At 36.9% G+C, this 27,445-nt stretch overlaps 1 protein-coding gene across 2 annotated transcripts in view; it reads left to right on the top strand.

The window, feature by feature from the left end:
* The window catches only part of LOC145980437 (vacuolar protein sorting-associated protein 52 homolog), a 69,835-nt gene extending 45,280 nt beyond the window's left edge, over positions 1-24,555 (top strand). For both annotated transcript variants that reach the window (XM_083113530.1, XM_083113529.1), the window contains exons 8-14: positions 847-1,035; positions 3,554-3,709; positions 6,376-6,530; positions 13,012-13,099; positions 16,273-16,476; positions 18,426-18,603; positions 24,098-24,555. In XM_083113530.1, coding sequence (XP_082969656.1) covers positions 847-1,035; positions 3,554-3,709; positions 6,376-6,530; positions 13,012-13,099; positions 16,273-16,476; positions 18,426-18,603; positions 24,098-24,345 — 1,218 coding nt within the window. In that variant the 3' untranslated portion in view covers positions 24,346-24,555. The remainder of the gene's footprint in view (positions 1-846; positions 1,036-3,553; positions 3,710-6,375; positions 6,531-13,011; positions 13,100-16,272; positions 16,477-18,425; positions 18,604-24,097) is intronic.
* The last annotated feature ends 2,890 nt before the right edge of the window (positions 24,556-27,445 follow it).

The following is a 27,445-nucleotide window of genomic DNA, read 5'->3' as shown; positions in this document are numbered from 1 at the left end:
GTAGTTGTTTTTTAAGAGGAAGTGTGGTGAGTGAATACTGTAAACATTTACTACGTACAATCTGTGCATGGAAAATCATCAATGTTATTGTAAACTGAAAAGTTAATTTATGAAAACAATTTTTGAAAATTTTATTCTGTGAGAGTGAAAGTTTTGAAATATGATTGTGTTCAAAGATTTGGGTAATATCCTTCAATAAACATTTCATATTTAGTGGCCGATGAGATGAAATAGTTTCCCAAATGCAAGAAATTTGGTGATCTCTCACAAAGGTAAGCCTTCGATATATTAATTTTGTCATTAAAACTAAAATTTGCCTTAATTTTCCATAACTAAAGCAATGTGAAAACCTTATGCATAGAAGAAACCGTAAAAACGCATGTAGAATAACATCGATTTTTGCTTTAAACCGCAAGAAATAACACCGAATTGCAGTAAAAAATAACCACAAAATTTAGGTAAAAATAAAACTAAAACTTCACGTCCCTACTAATAATGCATTAAAAATCAATTTTCACATGGTAAAAAAAATGGCAAAGAAAGAACTGTAGTGTTCGTTTCAATCTTTTTATTACTTTTATGTGAAAATCTGCAAGACTTTTGGAACACCTGCTATGCTACTTCATGTGGCAATATATGTAACGGGCCTCCCCGATAGCCTAGTGGTAAAGTCATTGCCTTGTAATCAAGATATCCCAGGTTAGTTACATAGTGGTTCAGATCAGACTTTAAACTAAGATCCAGTCTTGGCCTATCTGTGCATAAAGTGGACTAATACAAAAACTCAATTCCAACGTTACAAGGTGTTGTATTAATTTCTCTCCAAAACTTTTTTGATCTTGACAGTACGAAGAAGCCGCAACGAAAGAAGACTTAATGGGAATCGAGGACACAGTGTCACGCAGTATTTTCTCCAAGCCTTCCCTGAAGAACAAAGCAACAGTCTTTACTATTGGCAGTAGAGGGGAGATTCTGACGACACGTCTTGAGGACCCGATTATCGTGCCGCATGTAGCACAGAAAAGTGAAACTAAGGTAGGGAATATACCCATAAACAGTAATTGTTTATGAAAGGTTTTAAAATATATAGAACGTTAAGAATTAGGTGTGTTATCAGTGCAAGATAAGATTGCTTTTAAATGTCCGGTACCTATACATCAGTTTTTCTTTGTGACGTTTCAGGAGAACACACGCTCCTTTCATCAGACATTTATTTTCATTTTGACTAAAGATACAGTTATAACAATGGTTAGTAATTTTTAAACAAAAATAATCATTGCAGAACAACACTGGAATAAATTAAATAATGAAAATGGTAACATAGATCCAGTATGGAGTTTTCTTTTTCACAAATGGAGTAAGCCACCATCTTTAAAATTTAATGTAACAGAAAACATCAAGAGACTTTGTGAAAACAATGATGAATTTGAATTACTTGATGATATTTGGGATTCATAATTTAAAAAAAAAAAATAAATAAAAAAAATAAAACAGACTGCTTCTTTTCACAGTTAAGTTGCTATATTACAACAATGTAACATTGACAACATTCATTATATAATGGATTATTTTTTTTAAAAAAAATACTAACCATTGCTATAACTGTATCTTTAGTCAAAATGAAAATAAATGTCTGATGAAAGGAGCGTGTGTTCTCCTGAAACGTCACAAAGAAAAACTGTTTTCTTATGCTTGTAATAACCGTAAACTACAAGAAAATAATACTATAATGCAAGCAATGCGTACATACAAGAAAAACTATACATCAGCACCTGCAGAATACAAAGTGAAGTGCAGAACGTTCGTTGGGCCTTCTTGATGGCATATTTCATATTTTGGATGCGTGCGACTTACTCACTATCATATATAAGCATAAAATCAAAATTGGTTATTTACTTACATACAGTGAGTATATACTTGTCAACTTCAGTGGCAACTGCCCCCTTCTTCAGGTCAAGAAGTCGGCTTTACGGAATTCCACAAAGCTTCGTCATTTAGAAAGGATATAGGTTTTTATGTGGACAGGTTGAATGCCAGGATAACAAAGGACTAAAACAAGACTATTCCCACATTTTAAAAAACCCTTAAAAATCATATAGAAACTGTTAAAGCCCGTGGTACTATCCGATCACAATTCACATGTTGACTGGAACTGGTATGTACTCAAATGAGTACATACCAAATTGTGATCGGATAGTACCATTGGTTTTAACAGTCTTAGTCATTTGTTATCCTGGCATTCAACCTGTCCACGTAAAAACCTATATCCTTTCTAAATGACGAAGCTTTGTGGAATTCCGTAAAGCCGACTTCTTGACCTGAAGAAGGGGGCAGTTGTCTTTGAAAGTATAGACTCACTGTGCGTAAGTAAATAACCAATTTTGATTTTATTCTTGATGGCATAGTGGTAGCAGTGTCATCTTGTCAATCAACATAGTAGTTGGATCCGACTGTAGGTCTAGTCCTGATTAACCTATCTGTGCATGAGGTAGCATTAAACAAGCAAAAAAAAACAAAAAAAAAACATTTGTTCAAAGTGTACATGCTTAAAGTGAAAAAAGGGCAATGTGTCCACTCATTACTATTATCCACCGAAGGTCCATGAGATACACTGTGAGAGTTCCTACATACCACGCTTCACTGTAAACATACCCTAACTTTGAATAATACCATCCAACTTTCCCATGCTGTCTTCCAAGGTGATCTATGTGAGATGTCATAAAAGTGAACCTACAAGAGTTGAACGCACATTTCTCTGAGCAGTTTGTTGTAATATAAGCAGAAACGATGTACGTTCGAAGTGAGTGAAGGTTTACAGACTTCAGCTTCGTGGCAGTGCTAGCATGCATGTAACACTCAAAATGTCTCAAACCATACAACACAGTGATTTATCCAACCAGCACCAACATCCCCCTAACACTACTCAAAAATTTCCTCAATACTCCCCTTAGATTTTTTCCCAAAGGCCCAATTTATGGTAATTTTGGCTCGAAATTTACCTTTACACTCCCCAAATGGAACATTCCTAAATAAATCCCTGATACAACACACAGTGTGTGCTGTTGCAGCATGATCACCATCTTTTGTCCATGCATGCTAGTGCCCCACATGACTCAAGTCTATAAACCTCCATTAACTTTAAAAATACATCCTTTCTGCTTATATTACAACAAATTGCTAAGAGATGCATACATTAACCTCTTGTATATAATGGTTTACTTTTGTGACATCTCAAATGGATCACCCCATACTGATGACTCTGTCCACTGATACATGAAATATTATCACTAAATTACTACTTTCACTCCACTTAGGATGTGGCTGATTTGCAAGGTATTTATTCTTTGTTTTGTCTAGTGCATTTTCTGTTTATCCTGTCCATTGCCTGGTATTTTTTTAAGCCTTCTGGGTCTCTTTCCTTTTTTCATTTACATATTTGTTTATTAAATTATCTTGTTTTGTTGAAATCTCTGTGCAAGATATGTTATAATTTTAGCATATACACCAATGTCTCTAAAATAACTTGTGACTGATATTCATTCCATTTTTCCAGTATCCATTCGAAGCACTGTTCCGCAGTGAGCAGTATGCTCTTGTTGACAATTCCTGCAGGGAGTATCTTTTCATCACTGAATTTTTCATGGTGAAGAGCTCGGCTGCTTTGGATTTGTTCAACCAAATTATGGGGAAAACCTTGAATATGTTTGTGGTAAGTGACAATTACGGTATCTTATTCATGTATGTGTGCTGTAACAATAGTGGAACCCCGATTTTACATTTTCCCGCATTATTAGAGGCACATATTTTTGGTAAATAGAAAAGCAACATTTCGGTACAAGAACTCAGTCAATTTCGAGTTCAAAAGCGGTATATAAAATGACATTTCGGTTTTAAAAATGTGAATATAATCCCAAATTTGATTTAAAACTCCACTTACTACACAAAATAAACATATCCCTTCTAATAGCACATTTATGTCATTACCAGAATATTAAGTTTATTCCTGTATAAAGAGGTCCATTTTTTGCTTGTCAAATATTTACAGCAGAATTAATAATTTTCTCGTGAATTACATAACTCGCAGGATAATTCTGACTTCAGAAAGTGTCGCGTCGGTAAATAAACTCTAAATTTCATGTTTAAGAGTCTATTTGACATTTTGCAGTTCATTTCACAAAACAGAGTGTGAAAATGCACCTCACCTTTCAGAAACATGAAAAATGAACATTGCAATGTGTTATTTCATATTTCGTGTTTTCGTCAAAAATGAAATATGCATGCCTTTATGCGTACATTCAATCTTGATGACGCCAACTTTAAGTTCTATAAAATTTTCCTAGATTTTACATTTTCCTGTATTTTAAGTTTTTTCATAGCATAAAATCAAGGTTTCACTGCATCTCCTTTCCATACTAGACTGCTACAGCTTCACTTCAGTAGTGGGCCGCTGCTGCTGTCTGCGGAATTTTGCACTAAACATTAGGCTATTTACAGATGTATCGGATAAGTAATTTGATCGATTACAGGGTGTTCATAAAGTATGAAATTAAGGTGAGCATGAACAGTTGCTTAATGCAAAGCATGCTCCACTTATAGCTCATCAGTCTCAACACACTTCCTCAAATGTTTCAACATGTTTCCTTGAATTCTCTTCAGAATGTGAGGATCCAGAACAGGTTATCTTTTTCTGGAGATCCAAGTTCTGGATTTTCACAGCATACACTTTAGATTTCAAAATTCCCCATGTGACAAGTACATGGAGTTGAAGTCATGTGACCATAGTGCTTATTCCACTGGTTCCGTTCTCCCAATGTTTTTCCTTTTTTTTTTTTTTGTCAGTGCCACAGCTCATCTGCGTCAACAAACAATACCACCATTGGTTCTAGACTTTATATCACCATGTACTTATATCAGTCGGTACAGATTACTTTTTTTCATGTCCCTAATTTTTAGTATTATTTTGTTCGACTGGTTTGCATTTTATTATTATCTACCATTACTTTTCTTACAATTTAGCTGTATTGCAATGACAAATCATAATTGTGGTAAAAATCCATGCGCATATCCAGCAGAGGCGAAGAGGGACACTGCCCCCCCTCCTCCCTTGGAAAACAAGTGGTAAAAATTTTCCATTCTGTTTATTGTCCTTTTTACGTGGGAAGTAAAATAAATGTTATTCCACTTTCAAATAAATAATAATAATAAAAATAAAAGAGAAGCAAATGATGTTTGCTTCTCCTCTGGAAAAAAAGTGTGTTGTTTGTCCCCCTGGACACACTAGGTGATTGCTATGACACCTAGCAGTAAATTGATTGAAACACCAAGCAGATTCCGTTGAATTTCCATTGCTACTTTCCTCTCCCGACATTTCCCTCCCTGATGGTGACCCTGAGAAGGGGTCGAACGCTCACTCAAACCTAAGTTTTAATGTATTTCGTGCGGTTTATTATAGCACTCTGGCTACAAAGTAAGTCAGATTTTACGATGAGTGTTCCTTCACGTGGCATAAGAAGAGTTTTAAAATTCAATAATCATGATTAGATTAAGTAAATGAAAGAAGGAACACAAAGCTTTACCAAGACTTGAACTTTAACATTGAAATAATGGATTCAGCCTAAGTGGTCCAAGATTTGATTCCCATTGTACGAACATAGTGGTTTGGATCCCATTTTAAATGGTTGATCCAGTCTCGATTAGTCTATTTGTGCATAAAATAGACTTAAACAGATGTGAATAATAGATATCAAAATGTATGTTCCTAATCAAGAGTTGAAGAGTATGCTGTTTCATTTCAAGTTAATCAGATGTGGAACATTGTTCTTAATAAAAACACCTAACTGCGTTTAACCCCTTAAATGTGGAATTTGTTGAACAAGTCGCTACTGGAAAATGTAGGTTTTTTCGTCAAATTCAGTATACGCCCTCTGCATTGTGCTGCTGTAGTGTAGTATACGCTTTGTGTTTGTTTCAGCTATATTTGATTTACTGTGGCGTATATAGTCACACAGATGTTTGCTGAGATAGTTCTAGCTGTAGTAGAAACAAAAAATAGTAGCACGAGAGGAAAAAGATGAAAAAGAAGAAGACGAAAAGAAAGAAGAAGGGAAAAATTAGTTTTGTCTTCTTCTTTTTTTGTCTCTTTCCTCTCTTGCTACTATTTTTTGTTTCTACCTCAGCTAGAACTATCTCAGCAAACATCTGTGTGACTATATTATATACGCCACAGTAAATCAAATATAGTTGAAACAATTATAAAGCATATATATATATATACGCCATGCACACTTAAGGGGTTAAAGAATAAGCTACATATAAGTTACTGCTTATGTTTGTCAGTGTGTTTGCTTTGTATAAAGTAATATTTTCTTTCCACAGAAAAATATGGACTTATATGTACAAGACTGCTTCGATGCAATAGCCTTGTTCCTGTGTGTGCACATAATCCTTCGTTACCAAATGCTCTGCCATAAAAGGGCTGTTCCTGCTCTTGACAGGTACTGGGAAATGCTACAAGAGAAATTGTGCCCAAGGTAAGAAATATTTTCTCTTTCTTACTCACTGTGTGTGTGTCTTTGTATTGTATTAGGTTTTCATATTGCTTTTACTATGATATTAATTTTTTGGTTACTTGTTGCACAACTTTTTCATTTTTCCTGAAGCAGATGTTGGACTTGAATTAAAATACACTTGATGGATTTCACAAATTAGTCTGTTTGCAATTTTATTTTTAAAATAATAATAACAACAATAAGGTATGTTTTGTTAATAATATTTAACTAATTTAAGATTTTTTTAAATAAATTATTAACATGCGGTGGCTCAGTTGGTAATGCATCTGACTACCATGCTGAAGGTCCCAGGTTTGGTCCCCGGCCGGTTCAAATCCGGGAATTTTTCTAACGTCGGAAGCGGCCCTGGCACCCACCCAGCATCGAATGACATGGGTACCTAGGGGAAACCCTGGGGGGTAAAGGCGGTCAGGGGTGCGATGCTGATCACATCACCCCCACTCACGACCGGATCAAGAAAGTGTGGGGCGTTATCCCCACACCCCCTATACGCCTTCATGGCGTAGTGCTAAGCACGGGGAGCACTTTACCTTTTTTTACACGAAATCCCATTAAAGTAATAGTCAGTATTGTTAAATATTCTTTCCAATTGTCCATGTTTTATCAGTGAACATAGACAAATAGCCATGTGTATTTTGCTGTGATAGTTTTTCGTCTTTCCAACATTATGTCTGTCATATTATGCAAATTGGCATCACTAAAATTGCATTGTTACCAGTGTCGATAAAATACTGATGCAAAATTTATTGATTCATGCACCTCCTTGAGTAAGTTAAGCAACTGCAAGAGGGTTGTTTGTATGGAAGGAAACTGTATATTGAGGTATTTACTTTACAAAACCAAGTGCATACATTATTATATCTTTATATTCAGAAAGGCAACAACATGGCAGAATTTACATTTTCTATTTTGAAAAAAAATGTCAGGTGAGCAAAACTATTGGTAATCCCATCGCCACTAAAATGTGTTTAAAAAGTACAGAATTGAAAGATGAAGTACTATTTGAGACTAATCAATATTTTAACATTCTGGGCTTGTTGTTACCATAATATATATTTATCTTGATACTGAGAGTTGCATCGTAATTATGGGTGTGCAGGAACCCAGAAAGTTGGCATCGGGGAAAAGTAATTCCCGAACGGTCTGTGAATTCCAAATGATTTTGTTTAAAAGTGGCTAATTCTCTGCTTTTTCTGCACTGTAAGTGTCCCGAGAAATCTTTAAATTACTAGTTTTAATTGTAGAAGAGTAAAAATAATCACTTGCAGGGAAAATAGTCCGTAAAATTTTAGATTTTTACAGTGTCGGGGAATTGCAAATATTTCCCATCCCGAAAATTTTTCAACATAGTCAGGAAATAGAGAATTTTTCCCATCCTGAACATCAGGATTTGAAAAATTTCTCATCCCGGCCTCCTCGATGGCGCAGCGTCTTTGCCTTGTAATCAAGGGGTCCCGGGTTTGATACCCGGTGGAGGCACATAGTGGTTTGGATCCCACTTTAAACTGTAAGTCCAGTCCCGATTAGCCTTACTGTGCATAAAGTGGACTTAAAACACTAATTCAATCAATCATTTCTCATCCCGATCCCATCCCAACCAACATTTTCCAGCCCACACACCCCTAGTTATAATTAACAGGGGTCACTTTCAGGGGTTTAAATGTGAAGTTTGTAACCTTTTTCCAATGAGCTCTTGACACATGCTTCAGGAAACTAAAAAACATAGAAACCATAGAGTTGGACGTGGTTGGAAATAAACTGGCTTTTTTGGGGGAAAAAACTCCATTTTTTTTCCGAGGCTTTTTTTGGTTGTTTTTCTTCCGGCTTTTTTTCCTAAAATGTTTTGCATCAATGAAAATACATTACTTGACTGCATTTTTCCTTGTTCCACAATTTCCATCCATCTCTCTACTATAAAAAGACACTCATATCTAAATTGAAAATACAACTTTCGACATGGAATTCATAACGACACAAGCAGTAGTTACAGAAATGCCGTCTTTTTTTGAATGGATGTTTTTTTCTCAAGTGCAGTATATCTACATAGTTTTTAAACACTGGCATAACTAGAGTAGTTTTGTATATATTTTATAAATAAAATCTAATAGTATGATGTAATTTTCATTGCTTGAATTTGACAAGTGAAGCAAAAAAAGGAGAAGAAGGAAGGAAGAAAATAGTGCTACATCTTTTAACTCACTTATAAATGTACCCTCAAGGATTTAGTTGTTTTTTTCTATAAGTACATCTAAAATATAAAATCTAGAATCAAACCTATTTACATTTGTATTTAGCATAAAATGTTTGTATTCTATCTTTCAAGTGCATAATGTGTAATTTGACTTAATGGCCAATAAACCTGGTCATGGAGCAAGTCTTGGTGGTTTTGGCCACCTAGTGTGCTTGTCAACCATTGTGAGACCACAGTGTGGTAAATTCATTTCATAAAAGTCAATGCCCTGCTCAAAAATTTTACCCCTTTCTAATTTTTTAAGTGTTATACATTAATATGCACTCTTGAAATGCCACTGTAGTCTAGTTGGTAGAGCATCTGACTGCCGTGCGGGGGACCCGAGTTGGATTCCCTGGGTGGGTGGGTGGTTTGGAATTTTTAGACCTTGTCCCTGCATGAAGCGGCTCTGGGGTTCACCCAGCCTCAAATAAATGTGTACTGGAGAGGGGGGATAAAGGTGGCCAGAGGATGGTGCTGTCCACATCACCTCCAAGATGAGCAAGATCGAGAATGTGTGGGGCCCTACCCGTACATTCTCTAAATGTGTCTTCATGCCATAGTGGAGGCATAGTGCTATATGCACGAGGAACTTTACCTTTCACCTATATCTTGAAATTAAATATTAATAATACATGACACATGGTATATGTCTAGGCTTGGTGACAAATATAAAATCTGGTTTTAAACAGTTGCAAACTCATGGCCCCAGTAATGGACCTTAGAGCCTGGCAGTTGAGAAACACTGTCTCATTAAAAATTACAGATATTCGGGTTTTGACTCCAATTAAAAATTGGGGTCCCGGGTTCGATACCCGGTGGAGGCTCATACTGGTTCGGATCCCACTTTAAACTGTAAGTCCAGTCCCGATTAGTCTTACTGTGCATAAAGTGGACTCAAAACACCAACTCAGTTGATCAAATCCAATTAAAAATTAACCAGTAGATCTACATAAAAACGAGTTACATCAAAATTTAGCTTATTCAATTCAATTATATGCAGATATTTATTCAACGGAGTAAAGATGTACATGGAACATGGCAACACTGTACGTATTGACTCGCAATGACAGCCCACAGTTTCCATGGTTCAACGGACATTGCTGTGTGCGATGTTGCCACATTCCACGCACATTTTAACTCCGTTGAATAAAAATCTGTATAAAGTCGGTTCCCCAATGTGAATTGACAATGATAATGGATTTTAAAAACAGATGCAAAGAGCTTCAAAATAAGATCAATGTTGTATTTGTTGGACTATGCAATACTAAGAGAAAGTTGTTTTGCAAAAGTGAAAACGACTTTTTGACAAATTTTGAAAATCCAAAAATTTAGAATTGTGTTTAAAATCTTTCTGTCTGCACTGTTCTAAAATTTCATCACAATCGGACCACCCATTTTTTATTTATAGAACTACAAAGAGAGCGATTGTTTGCAAAACTATAACAAATGGGTACTTTCCTTGTTCTCACGACGATAATAAAATAGAACGTATACTCGAAACAAAAATTTGGTTAGCATAGATTTACGCAGAATTGAATAAGCTAAATTTTGACGTAAGACATTATTATGTAGGTCTACTGGTTAATTTTAAATTGGAGTCTAACGCCAGGTGTCGTAGGTTCGAATCCCGGCATGGATGTTTGTGAGTGTCCATTCATCAATTTCATCATGTCATCACTCATCCCCATCTTCACAAATTAGCCAAAAGTGGCACAAAAAGCGAAGTAAAATAAAACCAATCAATCAATCAATAAATTGGAGTCTAAACTCAAGAATCAATAATTTCTAATCCGACAGTAGTGCACTTGTGGCCCTAAAAGTGAAGCAGAGGCAAATAGATTGGCCACAAATGGCAAAAAGGAAAAGTTAATTTTAACTGGCTTTCTTGCAGTAAAATGTTGTTTGTTTAAGTCCACATCGTGCTCAGATATGCTAGTTGGGATTGGACCTACAGCTTAAAATGGGACCTGAGCCACTGTGCCTCCATTAAACCTGGAACCCCTTGATTACAAGGTGACATCATTATGTTATGCCATCGGGGAGGCTCATTCTTTTATATACTGTATATCCAGCCATCTTCCAACAACATTACTTGCAATTATAAGTTACTTAGGGATCTAAATCTCCCTTGTAATAGCATACTGATCTCAAATATTAAATGGGGTATTTACGCATGTAGTTCCGTATACATATTATGAATAGTAAAGTTTGTAATTGTTCTGAAACATATAAAGCCGCCTTTAGACAAAAGCATTTCCTTTAACATTTTTGCTACCACAAATGCTACGTAAATGCTTCCAAAAATATTATAACAGATAGTATTTTACACAAAAGCATTTTATGGAACATTTCGGTTAGCTGTTTCAATTACAATGTACAATACATACATCGTGCTACACCGTGCTGCGTGCACGGTGTTTACCATTGAAAAAGCTAAAATATTCTTCCATACATGTACAGTAAACATTGTAAAGTGTGTATTTAATCAGTGCCATTCTTCTCTACCTAAAACCATTTAATACGAAGCGATATTCCTCTCGGTTGGATAGTTATCGTCATTTAAAAGTGAAAAGTGATTCGTTGTTTACATCTCATGCTACCACCATTACATTTGCACTCATGACCATGAGGTCGCTTCTGATTGGTTATGCTACGGAAATAGAGCCGGTTCTATCCTTGAGAAATGCCATGAAATATGTCATGGCCACGGTGGCTCAGTCGGTAACATGTTTGACTACCCAGGTTCGATCCCCGGCCAGTTCAAATCCGGGAACTTTTCTAACGATGGAAGCGGCTCCGGCGCCCACCCAGCTTTGAATAACATGGGTACTTGGGGGGATAAAGGCGGTCACGGGCGTGATGCTGATCACATCACCCCCACTCACGACCGGATCAAGAAAGTTTGGGGCGTTATCCCCACACCCCCTATACGCCTTCATGGCGTGGTGCTATGCACAGGGGAGCACTTTACTTTACTTTTATCTGAAATGCCAATACATTTCTCACTTTACGTGGTAGCTTTTTGGTCATGGCATAAATGTTAAGAAAAATGCTAAGGAAAATTCTTTCGTCTAAAGCAGGCCTAGTAGTTTAATATCAACATTTGTTTAATTTTTTGTAACACCAACGACACAAACATGTGAAAGGTTGTTTTAAATTCATTTTATGCTCAGATAGTCTAATCACTATTGGACCTACAGTTTTAACATGGAATCCGAACTTTATGCAATATTTTTCCACTGAGGATCATACCTGGTATCCATTGATTACAAGACAACATTGTTACCACTATGCCATTGGGTAGTCACATACATAAACTCAAACATGGCAAAAACAAGTTAGTAACTGCAGGGTGTCCAAAAAGTCACATAACCGAGTTTTTGATGGTATGTAACTTTTGTACAAAAAGTGATAAGAGACATGAATCTTACATTGAGTATTAACTTTGTCCATGTGGATATTTTTTAACATTAAACTAGAAAATTGTGCTGTACATGAACGTTCAGTATGGGGAAAAAGTGACTAAAGACAGCTGTGGAGACGCTTGAAAAAATTTTCTCCACAGCTGTCTTTTATCCATGTTTGTTTTCACTTTGTACAAAAACGTTTTTTCACCTTAGTAACTTTTTCCCCATCTGAACATTCATGTACAGCACAATTTTCTAATTTAATGTTTAAAAAATATCCACATGGAGAAAGTTAATACACAATGTCAGATCCATGTCTCTGTCACTTTTTGTACATAAGTTACGTAATACGTTCATTGTCTCTCGGTTGCGTGACTTTTTGGACACCCTGTAGAAGAAATGGCAAATATGTGTCTTTTGGCTGCTACACTATGTAAAATTATTTAGCTAATTCCTAAATATTACATTACAAACCACTAAATTCTTAACTAACACTGCAAGTGAATTTAGTTAGCCAAAATTTCCATTTTTTTTTTTTTTTTTAAAAAAAGCTGGCTTTTTATCTGAAAAACACCATTCATTCAAGAATACCAACTTTTTTGCAACTGTAAGAAGCAATCACAAACACAAACAAAATGAATCGAGATGTTGATATTATTGAACCACGAACAAGATGATGTACGGTAAGTGAATCAGATCTTGGCAAGATCGCTATTGCAGCAAGGTATCTATGAATCTTCTCATAATATGTTACAAGATATATACCTTTAGTTTGTAATATACATCCAATTATGTTTCTCAGGTTTGAGTACGTCGTGCAGCTTAATATCCAAAATGTTCGAGATTGTGACCCCACCAAATTCACTGCTGTTGATATGAGGCCTCATTATGTAAGTAAGCCAAGCAGAGATAAAAGAACATTCTAATATTAGGCTGGCTACCTGTAGCAGACAACCTTTGTCAGAAAAGTTCCAGGACTGAGCTCGTAAAAAATTATTTATTCAACTTAGGAACTAATGGTCCTAGGTTTTGTGAAAATAGCCTCCTCGGCTATCTATACACAGCTGCCACTGGTTTTGGAGGTCATGGAAGCAAGCAGGGAAAGCTTCATCTACGATACTTCTCAGCACATCTGTCACAAAACCGTTTGGATTGCTACCAATATCTTCATGATGCTTCCCTTTCAGCGATGTTTGCACACGGGAGACAAAAAATAATCACACGGTAACTGGTCGGGTAAATATGGGGGATGTGGTAGAGCAGAGATACGATGCTTGGCCAAATATTCCTGGACTGATAAAGCAGTATGTGGCTTTGCATTGTCGTGCAATAAGAACCACTGCCCACATGCCCACAAATCAGGATGGTGCCGCAGAATTGCTTGACGCAAATGTTTCAGGACCTCAATATATAGGTTTTTGTTTATTGTTTGTCCTTCAGGCAGATATTCATGGTGCACCAAACCTTTAGCATGAAGAAATGGGATCAACATTGTCTTTGGATCATCTTGCACTGAATCTCTGCCCTTCCAAAACCTTTTGTACCATTCAAAGATACGGCTTTTCGATAATGCTGTGTCACCAAATGCTTGCTGTATCATATTCCATGTTTCACTAGGGGTTTCCCAGCTTAACACAAAACTTAATGTTAACTCTAACTAACTAACTAACTAACTAACTCTCTAGCCTTCTTAAACCCGAAGGTTCATGGCTGCAGCAACACAGGCCTTCCATCTGTCCCTATCTTGAGCAAGATCTATATACTCTTTCCCATCCCTACCGATTTCCTTTAGGTCCATCTCAACGTTGTCCCTCCATCTTCGTCTTGGCCTTCCATCTGTCCCTATCTTGAGCAAGATCTATATACTCTTTCCCATCCCTACCGATTTCCTTTAGGTCCATCTCAACGTTGTCCCTCCATCTTCGTCTTGGCCTTCCTACAGGTCTCTTACCATCTGGTTTCCCAACAAGAATCCTGTAAACTCCTCTTTCCTCTCCCATTCGTGCCACATGGCCTGCCCACCTAAGTCTTCTTGATTTAATTATTCTAATAATATCTGGACATGAGTACAAATTATGTGGTTCTAAATTATGTAACCTTCTCCACTCACCTGTCTCCTCATCCATTTTAGGTCCAAATATTTTCCTAAGGATCTTATTTTCAAATACTCTCAATTTATGTTCCTCTTTCAATGTAAGAGACCAAGTTTCACATCCATATAATACTACAGGCAAAATTACTGTTTTGTATATTTTAACTTTTAGTTTCTTAGATATTAAACGAGAAGACAAAAGTTTATGAAGAGAGAAGTAACATGCATTTCCTGAATTAAGCCTGCTTTTTATTTCCTCTTGAATATAATTTTCATTTGTTAATATTACTCCTAAGTATTTGAATTTGGAAACTGGTTCAAATGATTTGTTATCAATAAATAGATTTTGATTATTACCTAACACTTGGTTTCGGCCTGTAAGCATATATTTAGTTTTCTCTTTGTTAATGTTAACTCTCTGCTCGGAATGCACATCCATCACGACACTTGTGTAACTTCCAACTAAATGCGCCAACAAGCCAAACAGTGGGCTGCTAAGCACAGCCCTGCCACGTAGTGTGTTTACATGGAAACAATTCGAAGGCCATTTCTATTCAGAACACATATCAGCTGACTGAATAACACCCATTTCTTGTGTTTGAATATCACAGGTAAAGAATAAAAAAATCGGTCCTGGAACTTTTCTGACAAAGGAAATATGTATATGTCCTTAGAATATATTGCATGTTGATTACTTATTTTTGGTAAATGTTCATAACATTTCATATTTAATTACAAAGTTTGTTGGGCAGTAAAGCATAGATGGATAAGCAGATTTGGAGGCATTCACTCACTACCTGCCCCTCAGGTGTTTCACAGATATTCGGTTATTTTTTACTTGATTATTTCTTCTAGATAATGAGTCATTCTGCTGAATCCAGGTTGTTAGAGTTGAGCCGATACCAATGCTGATACTTGTACTTATTCGAACCAATACCATACTTGGAAATTGTAGCAATTTCAGAAGTTTATAAATTTTAATGTATAAGTTTTCCATTGGAACTATATCATATATATCTACCAGACTTTTGCTTTAAAATATGTATTCACAATAATTCTATCTGTTTGGCTGTTATGCGGGGATACGTAATAACTCTAATAAGTTCACGTTTAATTTTTCCGCACAGTTTTTGTTTGTAATCGATTTTGCCACCTGCGAGGTAGCTTCATCACTCATCAGGCATGCACAGTTTTGCCACACGGTTTCTTTTTCCCCCCACTCGCATTCATGGTGGCAATAGTTGACATGGGCCTTTCACTCTGCTCCTCCAGCATGGGCGTTGTACTTACTTTTTTCACATGCGTGTAGGGCCTCCCTGATGGCGCAGTGGTAGGCAATATCGTCGCATTGTAATCAAGGGGTCCCGGGTTCGATACCTGGTGGAGGCACATAGTGGTTTGGATGCCACTTTAAACTGTAGGTCCAGTCCCGATTAGCCTTACTGTGCATAAAGTGGACCTAAAACACCAAATCAATCAATCACATGCCCATGCTAGTGAAAATGAATGCCTTCCCACGGATGCAGACAACAGGACCGGTAACCAACAGTGCTAAAATCCTGATGCGTGCAAAAGAAGGAAGTACCATGCCCATTCCGGAAGAGCAGGAAGTGCCACGTCAACTAGCACCATCACGAATGTGAGTGGGAGAAAAGGGAATCATGGCACCTGCAGCAAGACAGTACGTGCCTGACGAAGCCACAAGACAGGTGGCGAAATCAATCTTGAAAAAAACTGCACGGAAAAATGAAACGTGAACTTATTAAAGTGAATCACAATTAAATTCCAAAGTACATTTCCCATTTCTCTCCACCATACTGTTGAATAGTCCATAACATTTTTGCGGACCCTGAGAGAGAGATAGGCAGGCTCTGAAAAGTATTGGCTGGTATAAATTCCAATCGATACTTTCCAATACCGATAGCAATGTATTGGTATCATTCAGCCCTAATTATTATTATTTTCTTCCAGATAACAAGGCGCTATGCTGAGTTCAGTGCTGCGATTGTGGGAATAAGTGAAAGCTTCCCAAACGAGCGAGTCAACAGACTTTTAGCTCAGCTTCAAGAAGAAGTGGAGTGTTTTATTCTTAGAATGGCTGCTGTGTTTCAGCAAAGAAAGGAACAGCTTATATTTCTAATTAATAACTATGACATGATGCTTAGTGTTCTAATGGTGAGTGTACTCGTATATATAATAAAGTTTTTATCTATCAGCTTTCTTATGCATGAGAGTGTTATGTCTGTATTATCATAAACCATTCTTATGTAGCCTTAGTATGCTGCAAAGCCAAGGGTCCTAGATTCAAATCATGAATGTTCCATTTGCACTCGTTCCTTCTTCTATTTCATCACTTCATGCAATGAAACCATGCTTGTTATGGTTACAAAGACCTATATGAATTAATCACATTAATTTGCCGGCTCAGTGGCCGATGGGGCTCCAAAGTTTCCAGGTTCAAATCCCAGCCTGGGCATAGCTGCTCTTTGTGATTGGCCAAAAATGGAAGAAAAGTGACATAAAAGAAGAAAATATGAAAAGAAATCCTTTGGCTCGTATGAGTTGTATGTTGATAAAGGAGAAGTTTAGAAATGTGCCATGAAATAAGTTTTTATTTCTTTCATTTAAAAAACTTGATGAGAATTTCATAATTTTTAATGTGATAAGTGGATATAATTCTGCACAGCTTAAGTCCACTTCATGCTCAGATAAGCTAATCATACTACTGACCCTACATTCAAGTGTGCCTCCAGTGTAGACTGAACCCAGGACTCCCATTACCACCACTACCTCTGCTAGGAAGGCACATGAGGCATGTTTTCCAATAGTGCTCTATATCTGCAGGGGCATATCCAGAAAGAAAATTTGGAATGGGGGGTCCAGCCAGGGCTGCCCATCCTCCAAGGCCAATGGTGTGACCCTCCTCTATAATAATAGGATGATAGTTATCTCATTTGTTATTATTGTGTTTTGTTTTTCTTCGAATTGTAATTTCAGAATTGAATGTCTGTTGACACTTTTCAGAAGAAGTATGAAATATTTCACTGAACTCTTTATCTTCTGAAGTCTCTGAAGCAGTTCTGTGAAAAAGCAGAGGCTAAATTGTGATGACTGCTCTAAATACTTTGACAACTGTTCAGTACTGAAAAAACTTTTCTCGGATAAGGAAGATAATTAAGAAAGTCCTCTTTTCATGTGCGGCTAGATGATCAATTGCTTGGGATGGTTCACTTGGTCAAATCTGCTTAACTGACAAGGTTGAAGAAATTTAACAAAAATATGAAGTGAATCATGTATTTCTAGAAATTGAGTTATGCACATTGACAACAGTTTTTTTAATGTCTGGGACATAATGCAATGTATTTGTTTTTAGTATTTCAGCTCTGCTTGTATTATTAAAGAAATACATCAATTTCACTTACTGTACCAAACATTTAAAGAAAAACCTTAGTGGATGTTATTTTCAGAATCCACAAAAAAAAAAAAAAAGGAATTTGGGGGGGAGTCTGGACCACCTGGACACACCCCCCTGTATATGCCCTTTTATCTCTTATACTTGCTGCTACACCTTCAATCGATCCGTGCTGAATCAAATCTCCATAGCCTAGTCTTTAACTGCATGTGAGGTACTACCAAAATATTCAAGAAACCAATCCAGAATGCTCTTGTGACTCACCCTGTACTAGGCCGATACCGATAAAGTACCGATCAATCTGTCCCATCCCTACCCAGTACATATAAGAAACTCAAATCCTAAATGCTTTTTAGGATGCTGCTACAAAAAATGGAGAGGGCCTCCCCGATGGTATAGTGGTAACGTCGTCGCCTTGTAATCAAGGAGCCCCGGGTTCGATATATGGTAGAGGCTCGGGGCACAGTGGTTTGGATCCCACTTTAAACTGTAGATCAAGTCCCAATTAGCCTTTCTGTGCATAAAGTGGACTTATATTCAGAAATATTTAATTTCCATCGCAGCCTCTTTGGTTCCATGGTTTAGAAGGCAATATAATTGTAAAATTGGTCTCAAAATGTACAAAAATTTAGTTTTGAATATGTGAATTGAATATTTTTTCATTGTCTGCTTTCTCTGTTCTTTGTAAATTTTTTTTGTTTACGCCTTGCAGGAAAGAACAAGGGATGATTCTAAAGAGGCAGAAAGTTTCAGAGAACAGTTAAATGCCCGAAGTGCTGAATATGTTGAAGAGATTCTTTCTCCTCATTTCGGAGGAATTATCCAGTTTGTGAAAGAAGGAGAAGCATTGTTAGAAAAAGGTCAGGGTGACCAACTGAAGAAACAAGAAAGTAAGTAGATTTTTTTTATGTGTACGAAATCTCTTACTTTTAATTACAAACTAGAATGCTATGTTCATGTCTTTGCGTACATTCTGTTATCAGTAGGGAAAGGATTTTAAGGTGCAAAATTATGGTCGGGAAAGGGGAAAAAAAGTTCTGAAAATGTTTTCAAAAAGATACTGATTAAATGCCTTTATTCAATGCTCTCTTTTTCTGCACCTTCGGAGGTCTCCCCGATGGCGCAGTGGTAGCGTCGTCGCCTTGTAATCAAGGGTTCCTGGGTTCGATACCAGGTGCAGGCATAGTTGTTCGGATCCCACTTTAAACTAGTCCCAGTCCCGATTAGCCTTACTGTGCATAAATTGGTCTTAAAACACCAAATCAATTATAATTACAATCTGCTGCTTCTGTATATAATGCACGCGGACCGCATAGAGAACCGTGGTTCTGCCGAATAGGTTTTGTTGAAGTTTGTTTTTTCTCTCGCGGGTTTTGCTACAAATCTTGGGAACTATTGGGGTGACTCAATTGTGACTCAGTTGTTAGCATATATAGATGATGTAGACTTATTAGGGGATGATATACAGGGGATGGAGAAAAATATGGAAACACCTGCGAAGAAAAGCTGGAATGCTGTAGCTAATAAGGTGCAGGACCGCTTTTAGCTTCCAAGACGGCCTGCAGTCTCTGAGGAATGGACAAATACAAGTCCTGGATGGTGGATAATGGAATCTTGCACCATTCTTCATGCAAAACATGGTCACAATCCTTCTCAGTGTCCGCCTGTCTCTGTTACTCAGTGTACATTTTCGTCCACGCAGGTGTTTATCTGACAATGTCTTTCCGGACACACTATTGTGTCATCATGATCTTGGATAGAGTCCCTCTCGATACGCCAAATAACATGGCTACTTTGATAACAGAGGCCCCTGCAAGGCGGGCACCAACAATTTGCCCTCTTTGAAACACTGTCAGCTCCAACATGATTCAGTATCAACTGCACTGGACGCCATCTACAGTGCAACTGTTGACTCCTACCAGTCCGACAGGGTCCTATTTCACGGTGCAAAACAAAAGAATGTCTCACCACATCCGATTTCAAGTGGTAAAATTGTGTCGATATCACCCGTTCCGATGTCGTGGTGTTTCCATATTTTTGTCCAACCCCTGTAAATACAATTAAGAATAATGCTAAAATATTTTTCGAAACTGCTAAAGAGATAGGTTTGGAAGTTAACAAAGAGAAAACTAAATATATGATTACAGGTCGAAACCAAGTGTTAGGTAATAATCAAAATCTAATTATTGATAACAACTCGTTTGAACCAGTTTCCAAATTCAAATACTTATGAGTAATATTAACAAGTGAAAATTATATTAAAGAGGAAATAAAAAGTAACTTAATTCAGGAAATGCATGTTACTTCTCTCTTCATAAACTTTTGTCTTCTCGTTTAATATCTAAGAAACTAAAAGTTAAAATATACAAAACAGTAATTTTGCCTGTAGTATTATATGGATGTGAAACTTGGTCCCTTACATTGAAAGAGGAACATAAATTGAGAGTATTTAAAAATAAGATCCTTAGGAAAATATTTGTACCTAAAATGGATGAGGAGACAGGTGAGTGGAGAAGGTTACATAATTTAGAACTACATACTTTGTATTCATGTTCAGATATTATTAGAATAATTAAATCAAGAAGACTTAGGTGTTCAGGCCATGTGGCACGAATGGGAGAGGAAAGAGGAGTTTACAAGATTCTTGTTGGGAAACCTGATGGTAAGAGACCTGTAGGAAGGTCAAGAAGAAGATGGAGGGACAACGTTGAGATAACCTAAAGGAAATCGGTAGGGATGGAAACGAGTATATAGATCTTGATCAAGGTAGGGACAGATGGAAGGCCTGTGTTGTTGCAGCCATGAACCTTCGGGTTTAAGAAGGCTAGAGAGTTAGTTAGTTACTTTTGGGGCTGCAATACCATTTCATAGCTCTCATTCTGCTTTACAAAATGAGGCCATAGGATTTAATGTAGCTGGTGAAGAAGAGTAAAAATCATTTATTTTTGTGTCCAATTTTTTAACAAAACATGAATTAAAAGGAAGGAAAAAAGTGTTGAAGCATCAAAGAGAGAATAAAAATGGAATAAATGTGCTAATCTCACGAAAAGGTGCAACAAAGTGTGTTCATTTCACTTGATTCCATGTCCTAAAATTAGAGGCACGCATATTTTGTTTTTGACGAAAACACGAAATGTCAAATAACACATTGTAATTTTAATTTTTCATGTTTTTGAAAGGTGTGAGTTGCATTTTCCAACCCTGTTTTGTCACGAAATGATACGAAATGAACTGCAAATTGCGAAATAGACTCTTAAACATGAAATTTGTCGTTTATATACTGACGCGGTACTTCCTAAATTTTGAAGTATCCTGTGAGTTATGAAATTCACGGGAAATTGATTAATTCTGCTGTAAATATTTGAGAAGCAAAAATGGACCCCTTTATACAGGCATAAACTTAATACTCTGGTAAAGATTTAATGTGCTATTAGAAGGGATATGTTTATTTTGTGTAATAGTGTAGTTTTTAAATCAAATTTGGGATTATATTCACATTTTTAAAACCAAAATGTCATTTTATATACCGCTTTTTCACTGCTTTAACAGCGAAATTTCATTTTATTTACCACTTTTGAACCTGAAATTTACTCTGTTTTTATAATGAAATTTTGCTTTTTTATTTACCAAAAATATGTGCTTCTACCTAAAATACATGTCTCGAACGATCTGCCTGGCAACATCTATATTTTTGGAAAGGTGCCGCACCTTAAAATCCCTTCCCTAGTTATCAGCATGTGAACTATGCTTTAACGTTCTTCCTCTCAAGTATTTACTTATCAGCACCACCCAAACTGGGAATGAACCAACACCATCATACCAATTTGTACTAAAATTTAAAATTACTCTTCACAATGGTGGACCAACACTCAAATTTTGTCCCCACCAAGAATTTGAATCTGTTACTGCTCACAACGAAAGCAAGAGGCTATATGGAAACTTAACTATAATTAGTGCAATATAAATATAATGGCACTGTATTATGCATCATCAAATCTGCATTTCTACATGATATTATCTCTGAAAAAATATGTTGTGACGTTTAATTATATAATTATTAGGGCTAAGCTGATACCATTTTGAACCGATACTCATACCGATGCCGATACTCTTACCGATTACCACTAATACAAATACTGATACTTGAAAATTGCAATAATTAAAATGTATTCAAAATATTGATCAATATTGGTGTGTAAATATTCTTTTCCAATTATATGCATCAATACCAGACATTTTCTTTAAAATATTAAAGAATTTCGTCAGAATATTAAAATAAATGTTATGTAATCAAAAAATACAGCTGTTCTTGCAAAATTTATGAAAAATTAAAAAAAGTTTGAATTTTACCTAATTTCCAGGATATTTGGACTCTGCGAAAATGTCACGAGGCATTTTCGTGAACCCCTTGAAAGACCAATATGCCTGAAAAGTATCGGCTGGTAACGGCCCATACCGATACATTGGCATTGGCTCAGCCTTAATGATTATACAGCAATAAAGAATTCAATTTTTAATCACAATTAAAAGAAAGTCCTGGTTTGAAGTGGCATTGATTTTGGCCTCATACAATCTGTTTATTCTTATCAATCCATGGTTGGGAGGTACAACATTGTATATAGATAATTTGAAATAATAGTGTAAATACATGCTGAATTCAGCAAGGTGAAAGTTGTTTGTGCATGAATATGTAAAAAATACATTTAGTAGTGCTATACCTGTATTACCAATTTAAAATTTACAGACACTGATAACATACCCATTCAGTACATAACAGCAATCGTTTCATACATAAACTGAGTAGTGTGTCACCATCTTGATGAGTCTGCCTTAGAAAAGAAGTTTTGTATATTTATTTACAGAAAAAGAATACATGAATCATGCTTTTTATGTTTGTAAGAGCAGCAACAAAATAATAGGATATTGTGCCAATTTCACACTTTGCAGAAATAGAGTATTTGCCCAATCATAAAGTATTATTATTTCTGAAAAAATAATGCCACTATTGGCTGGTATTGATAGAGTTCCAGTTAGTTTGCTCCAACTGTATTTTTTGCTATTGAGGGTTGAAGCGGTTGGAGATAAAATTATTATATAACTGAAATTTGTAGTTACACGAGGGTCATACAAAAAGTAATTTGCGAAAAAAAAACTTTTTTTTCTGAATTATCATGTATTATTGAAAAACCAAGTACACTAACGTAATCTACAGACTTCTATTTACTTTTCCACATATTCCCAACTCCTTTTGTTTCATCGTTCTGGAAGTTTAAATTTACTACTGTGGTAGAACTCCCTTCCAGGCTTCTGAAGACAGTGCCGCATTGTTTTCTGGATTGCCTCTGTTGTCTCAGCCTCACATTTGATCTTTCACAAATCTAAATAGTCAACTGATGGTGCCAGATCAGGGTTGTAGGAGGGGTGTGGAAGAACTTTCCACCCCATTTTGTCAATTTCTTCTGATAAAGCAACCTGAGTGTGGCTGAATATTGTCATGCTGGAGGATGATCTCCTTCCAGGAAATTTATTGTGTAATACACAACAGAGCTTGTACAGTGTCTGAACATATCAGGATGCATTTATGCTTTATTCAAGTTCAAGTAAATCAGCTAAAATCCACCTCTTTGCATCCAAGAATACTGTGCTCATAACCTTCACAGCTGATGGCACTGTCTTTCCTTTCTTTTTTTTTACGGAGAATTGAAATGGTGCCATTCTGTACCTCTGTTTTAGCCTCAAAATCATGAAACCAGCTTTCGTCACTGGTCACAATACTGAGAAAAAACATCTCCTTTGTTTTGATGTCTGTGAAGCAGGTCATTCGAGGTGGTTTTGCACTGAACTTTGTGGTCTTCACTCAATAAATGAGAGACCCAACGATAACAAATTTTCCTGTAGCCTAAGCTTTCAATTATCCCCTGAACTGCATAGTGCCATATTGCAAGTGTTCATGCTATTTCGTCAACAGTCACATGCCTGATCTCCTCAACACAGTTCTTGTTCCATTCATTTGTTGCTGTGTGAGGGTGACCACTATGAAGTTTATATTGGATACTATCTTTAAAATGTTTCACCCATGTTCAAACACTGCTAACGCATATGCACACATTTCCAAAGGCATGCTGATATCTGTGGTGATTTTTTTGCAGTGACGAAACGAAGTATGTTGTTCACCAGTTTGTTACAAGTAATATTGGTCATGATGCAAGCTACTGGTGGCTCATGACATCCAATGCTACACAACAGATGGTGCCACCTACCACACAATGCTCATTCTTCTGGTGTTACAGATTTGCCTGCAAAAAAAAAAAAAAAAAAAAAATCATTAGCTGTGGTATGAGACTCGTACTACTCACTAATACTTATGTAACTCTCCTCTTTTAGAGAAAGCATTGAGCCTCGTACAGTCATTTTCCGTTGGATGGAAAAAGTCATTAGAAGACCTAAACCAAGAAGTACTTGCATCATTCCCCAGTTTGTTGATGGGATCAAAACTACTACAGCTTGCATTGACGCAGTTGGTCCAATACTACCATCGGTTCCAGAAACTACTGAGTCCTAATGCTAGAAACCAGTTAACTAATATTCATCACATCATGGTGGAACTGAAGAAATACAAAACAAACTTTTAAGGAAAATGACATGTTTGATATGTGTGTGTTTGAAACCAAAGTTTCAAGTAAGACTCCAGTATTCCAGGACACAGTTGTGCAATTATATGTGATAAAGATGTGGAAAAATACTTTCAAATGAAAGTACATTTCCTAATCATAATGGTGTTTATATATGTGTATGTGCGTGTGTGTATAGAGAGAAAGTGTAAAAAGGTAAAATATATTATGAAGACAATTTGATTTTCTATGCCATATGTAGCCATATTTCCTGTTCTGTTTAACTTGACTGATATTTTCTCTTAACTTGTCGCTGTTCTAATACTAGCTCACAGGGGGCATCACCCCCAAGGGCCTGGATGTATCCTCCCCCTTCAATGTCGTTCCTCAAAATTCCCCCCAAAATAATTTGGATAAATATGCAGTAATTTATTTTTACTTGAATGCAATAGCCTGTTAAATAGTGTGAAGAGTTCAGAGCACATACAAGGCCAACCAGAGCTGTGTGAAGACACCAGTAGGAGGAACGGAGTGGTTCTGTATAAGTAATGGACTAAACGGGGAAGTGCTCTTTCCCCACTGCTCTTCATAATTACAATGGATGCAAATAACGAAGAGGTGAGGAAGAGATGAAGGCCCTGTTGTTCGCTGATGACTGTAATGTGGAGACACAGGGAACAAGAAGTACAGGGAAGCTTGATAGTTGGAATGAGGAAATCAGAAGAGCAGGAATGAAATTCAGTGCAGAAAAGAGTGAGGTGCTAATAACAACAAGAAACAGAGCCAGAAATGTAACATGAATAAAGGTGGACACGGAAGAGTTGAGGGTAGTGGAGAGCTTGAAATATCTAAGAAGCATAATTGAGAGAAGTGGAAGAATAGATGAGAAGGTAAACAGAAAAGTACATATGGGTGGTGGACTCCATCAAAGTGTTCAAAGATTAATGTGGAACAGGGATGTACCTATGAAGTGCAACAAGGTAATATACAGGGTGGTGCATATTGTAACCCATTCGGATTAATGCCTCCACTGCCACGATTCGTGTCTGAACGGGTCAACGTTCCATGGCAGACCAATTGACAGACTTTAATCTGCCTAAGCATGGGAAACTTGTGCAAATCCACACCTGTGTTCCGACAGGGTTGCCAACTTACATTGGTAGATACAATATGTGCCACCCTGTATAACATACAATGTGCCAATAATTACGTATGGAGCAGAGACTTGGACAGTGACACAGAGAGACAAAACAAAGATGCAGGCAGTGGAGATGAAATTTTTAACTAGTATATTGGGGAAGACTAGATGGGATAGAATAAGGAATGAGGAGATCCGACAGACAGTGGGTGTGGTGGAGCGTCAAGACAGCATAGATCAGCCACAAATGAGATGGTTCGGACACATGAAGAGGATGGATGCAGAAAGACTACCAGTAAGAGCTTACAATGCACAAGCAGTGGGAATAAGGCCAAGGGGAGACCAAGATGTCGGTGGAAAGAGCAGATAGCCGAGAGCGTTTGTAGAAGAGGACAAGATTTGAACACCGTGAAAAGAGAGGACTGGTGGAAGACCAGAAAAAAATGGAGATTCTTGACTTCTATACCGACCCAGCCAGAGGCAGGAAACGGCAGTGATGATGATGACTATGCAGTACAGTTTGTACAATTATTGTAGGATACAGGGAATCAATAATACAATAATATTTCTAATAGAACTACACCATTAAAATAATGCACCTTCTTTAAAGTAAGTGTAGTATACCAACAATATTAGTAGTGAACTTCACAGTCATGTAGACAAAATGCCAAACACATGTAATTCAAAGCACTATTGCGAGCGAATCGAGCAAGAAATTGTTTAGATCTGTTTCATTCCAAACTACCCAGAGTGTTAATTTACTAGGGTGTTAATATGAGGGTCATACTGGAAGTAATGAGCAACAATTTTTCATGAACAGAGTTTTGGTTTTATTAAAGAAAAACATATTACATCATAATCTACAGACTTTTCTCTACTTTTCAACAGCCTTTCCCTGCATGCATTTTCCCCACATTTCTGGAAGCTTGAAAATACCCTTATGGTAGAACTTCGTCCCAGTTGCTCGCTGACACTGACACACTGTTTTCTGAATATCCTCCATCATCTGGTAGCATTGGCCTCGTAACTGCTCCTTCACAAAACCGAATAGAGGATAGTTGGAGGGTGCAAAGTCGGGACTGTAGTGAGGGTGAGGCAGAAGTTTCCACCCCATTTTCCTCCATGGTGAACTGAGCAGAGTGCGGGCTGCATTATTTTCAATAAACGTGGGACCGAGCAGCAACACATTTTTCGATAGCCTAACCTTGCAATCACATCCTGCACTGCACTGTGTCCTATCTGAAGTACTGCTGCAATTGTATCCACAGTGTATCTGTCTTCTTTAATGATATTGTCAACTCCTTCCATGTTGCGTTACGTACATACATCTCCATATTCATATTGAAGTCTATTGTGAATTTCAGCAGCAGGAATTCCCTCTTTAACAAGGAATTCAATCACAGCATTTTGTCGAAACGAAACGTCACTGTCAGCCATTTTGAAACAACTGCCTGGACTCACACGATCAAAGCTAATGACATCACACTACCCCGACGTGTTCAGTAAAGTCTGTATTTTGCAATGATTTACTTTGTTTCCATGTATTGATGGATTCTGTTTTTTCTAAAATTGTTGCTCATTACTTTCAGTATGCTTGTACTTTCACAGGTTGCGGCGATGTTTACTATTGTCCAACTTTCTTGTTTCGGTGCCGAAAACGAAAACTTGTGCATTGTGCCCAAATCTCGTGAAAAGTTGATAAAATATCAGGTAAAGAGCAAGGATGCCCAAACTACTAATAAGCTTTCTTCAATATAGATCATTCCAGACTCATAGTATAAGGCCAGCTTTAGACAAAAGCATTTTCCTTAGCATTTATGCCATGAACAAAAGCTACCATGTAAAGTGAGAAATCTTATGGCATTTCAGATTTCATGGCATTTCTCAAGGATAGAACCGGCTCTATTTCCGTAGCATTTTTCATAGCATAACCAATCAGAAGCAACCTCATGGTCACGAGTGCAAATGTAATGGCGGTCGCGT

Source organism: Lepisma saccharinum, chromosome 27, assembly GCF_977018435.1.
Source record: "Lepisma saccharinum chromosome 27, izLepSacc3.1, whole genome shotgun sequence".
In the NCBI taxonomy this organism is placed as follows: Eukaryota; Metazoa; Arthropoda; class Insecta; order Zygentoma; family Lepismatidae; genus Lepisma; species Lepisma saccharinum.
Note: the sequence above shows the minus strand (reverse complement) of the source record. Positions and strands in the feature narration are given on the sequence as shown.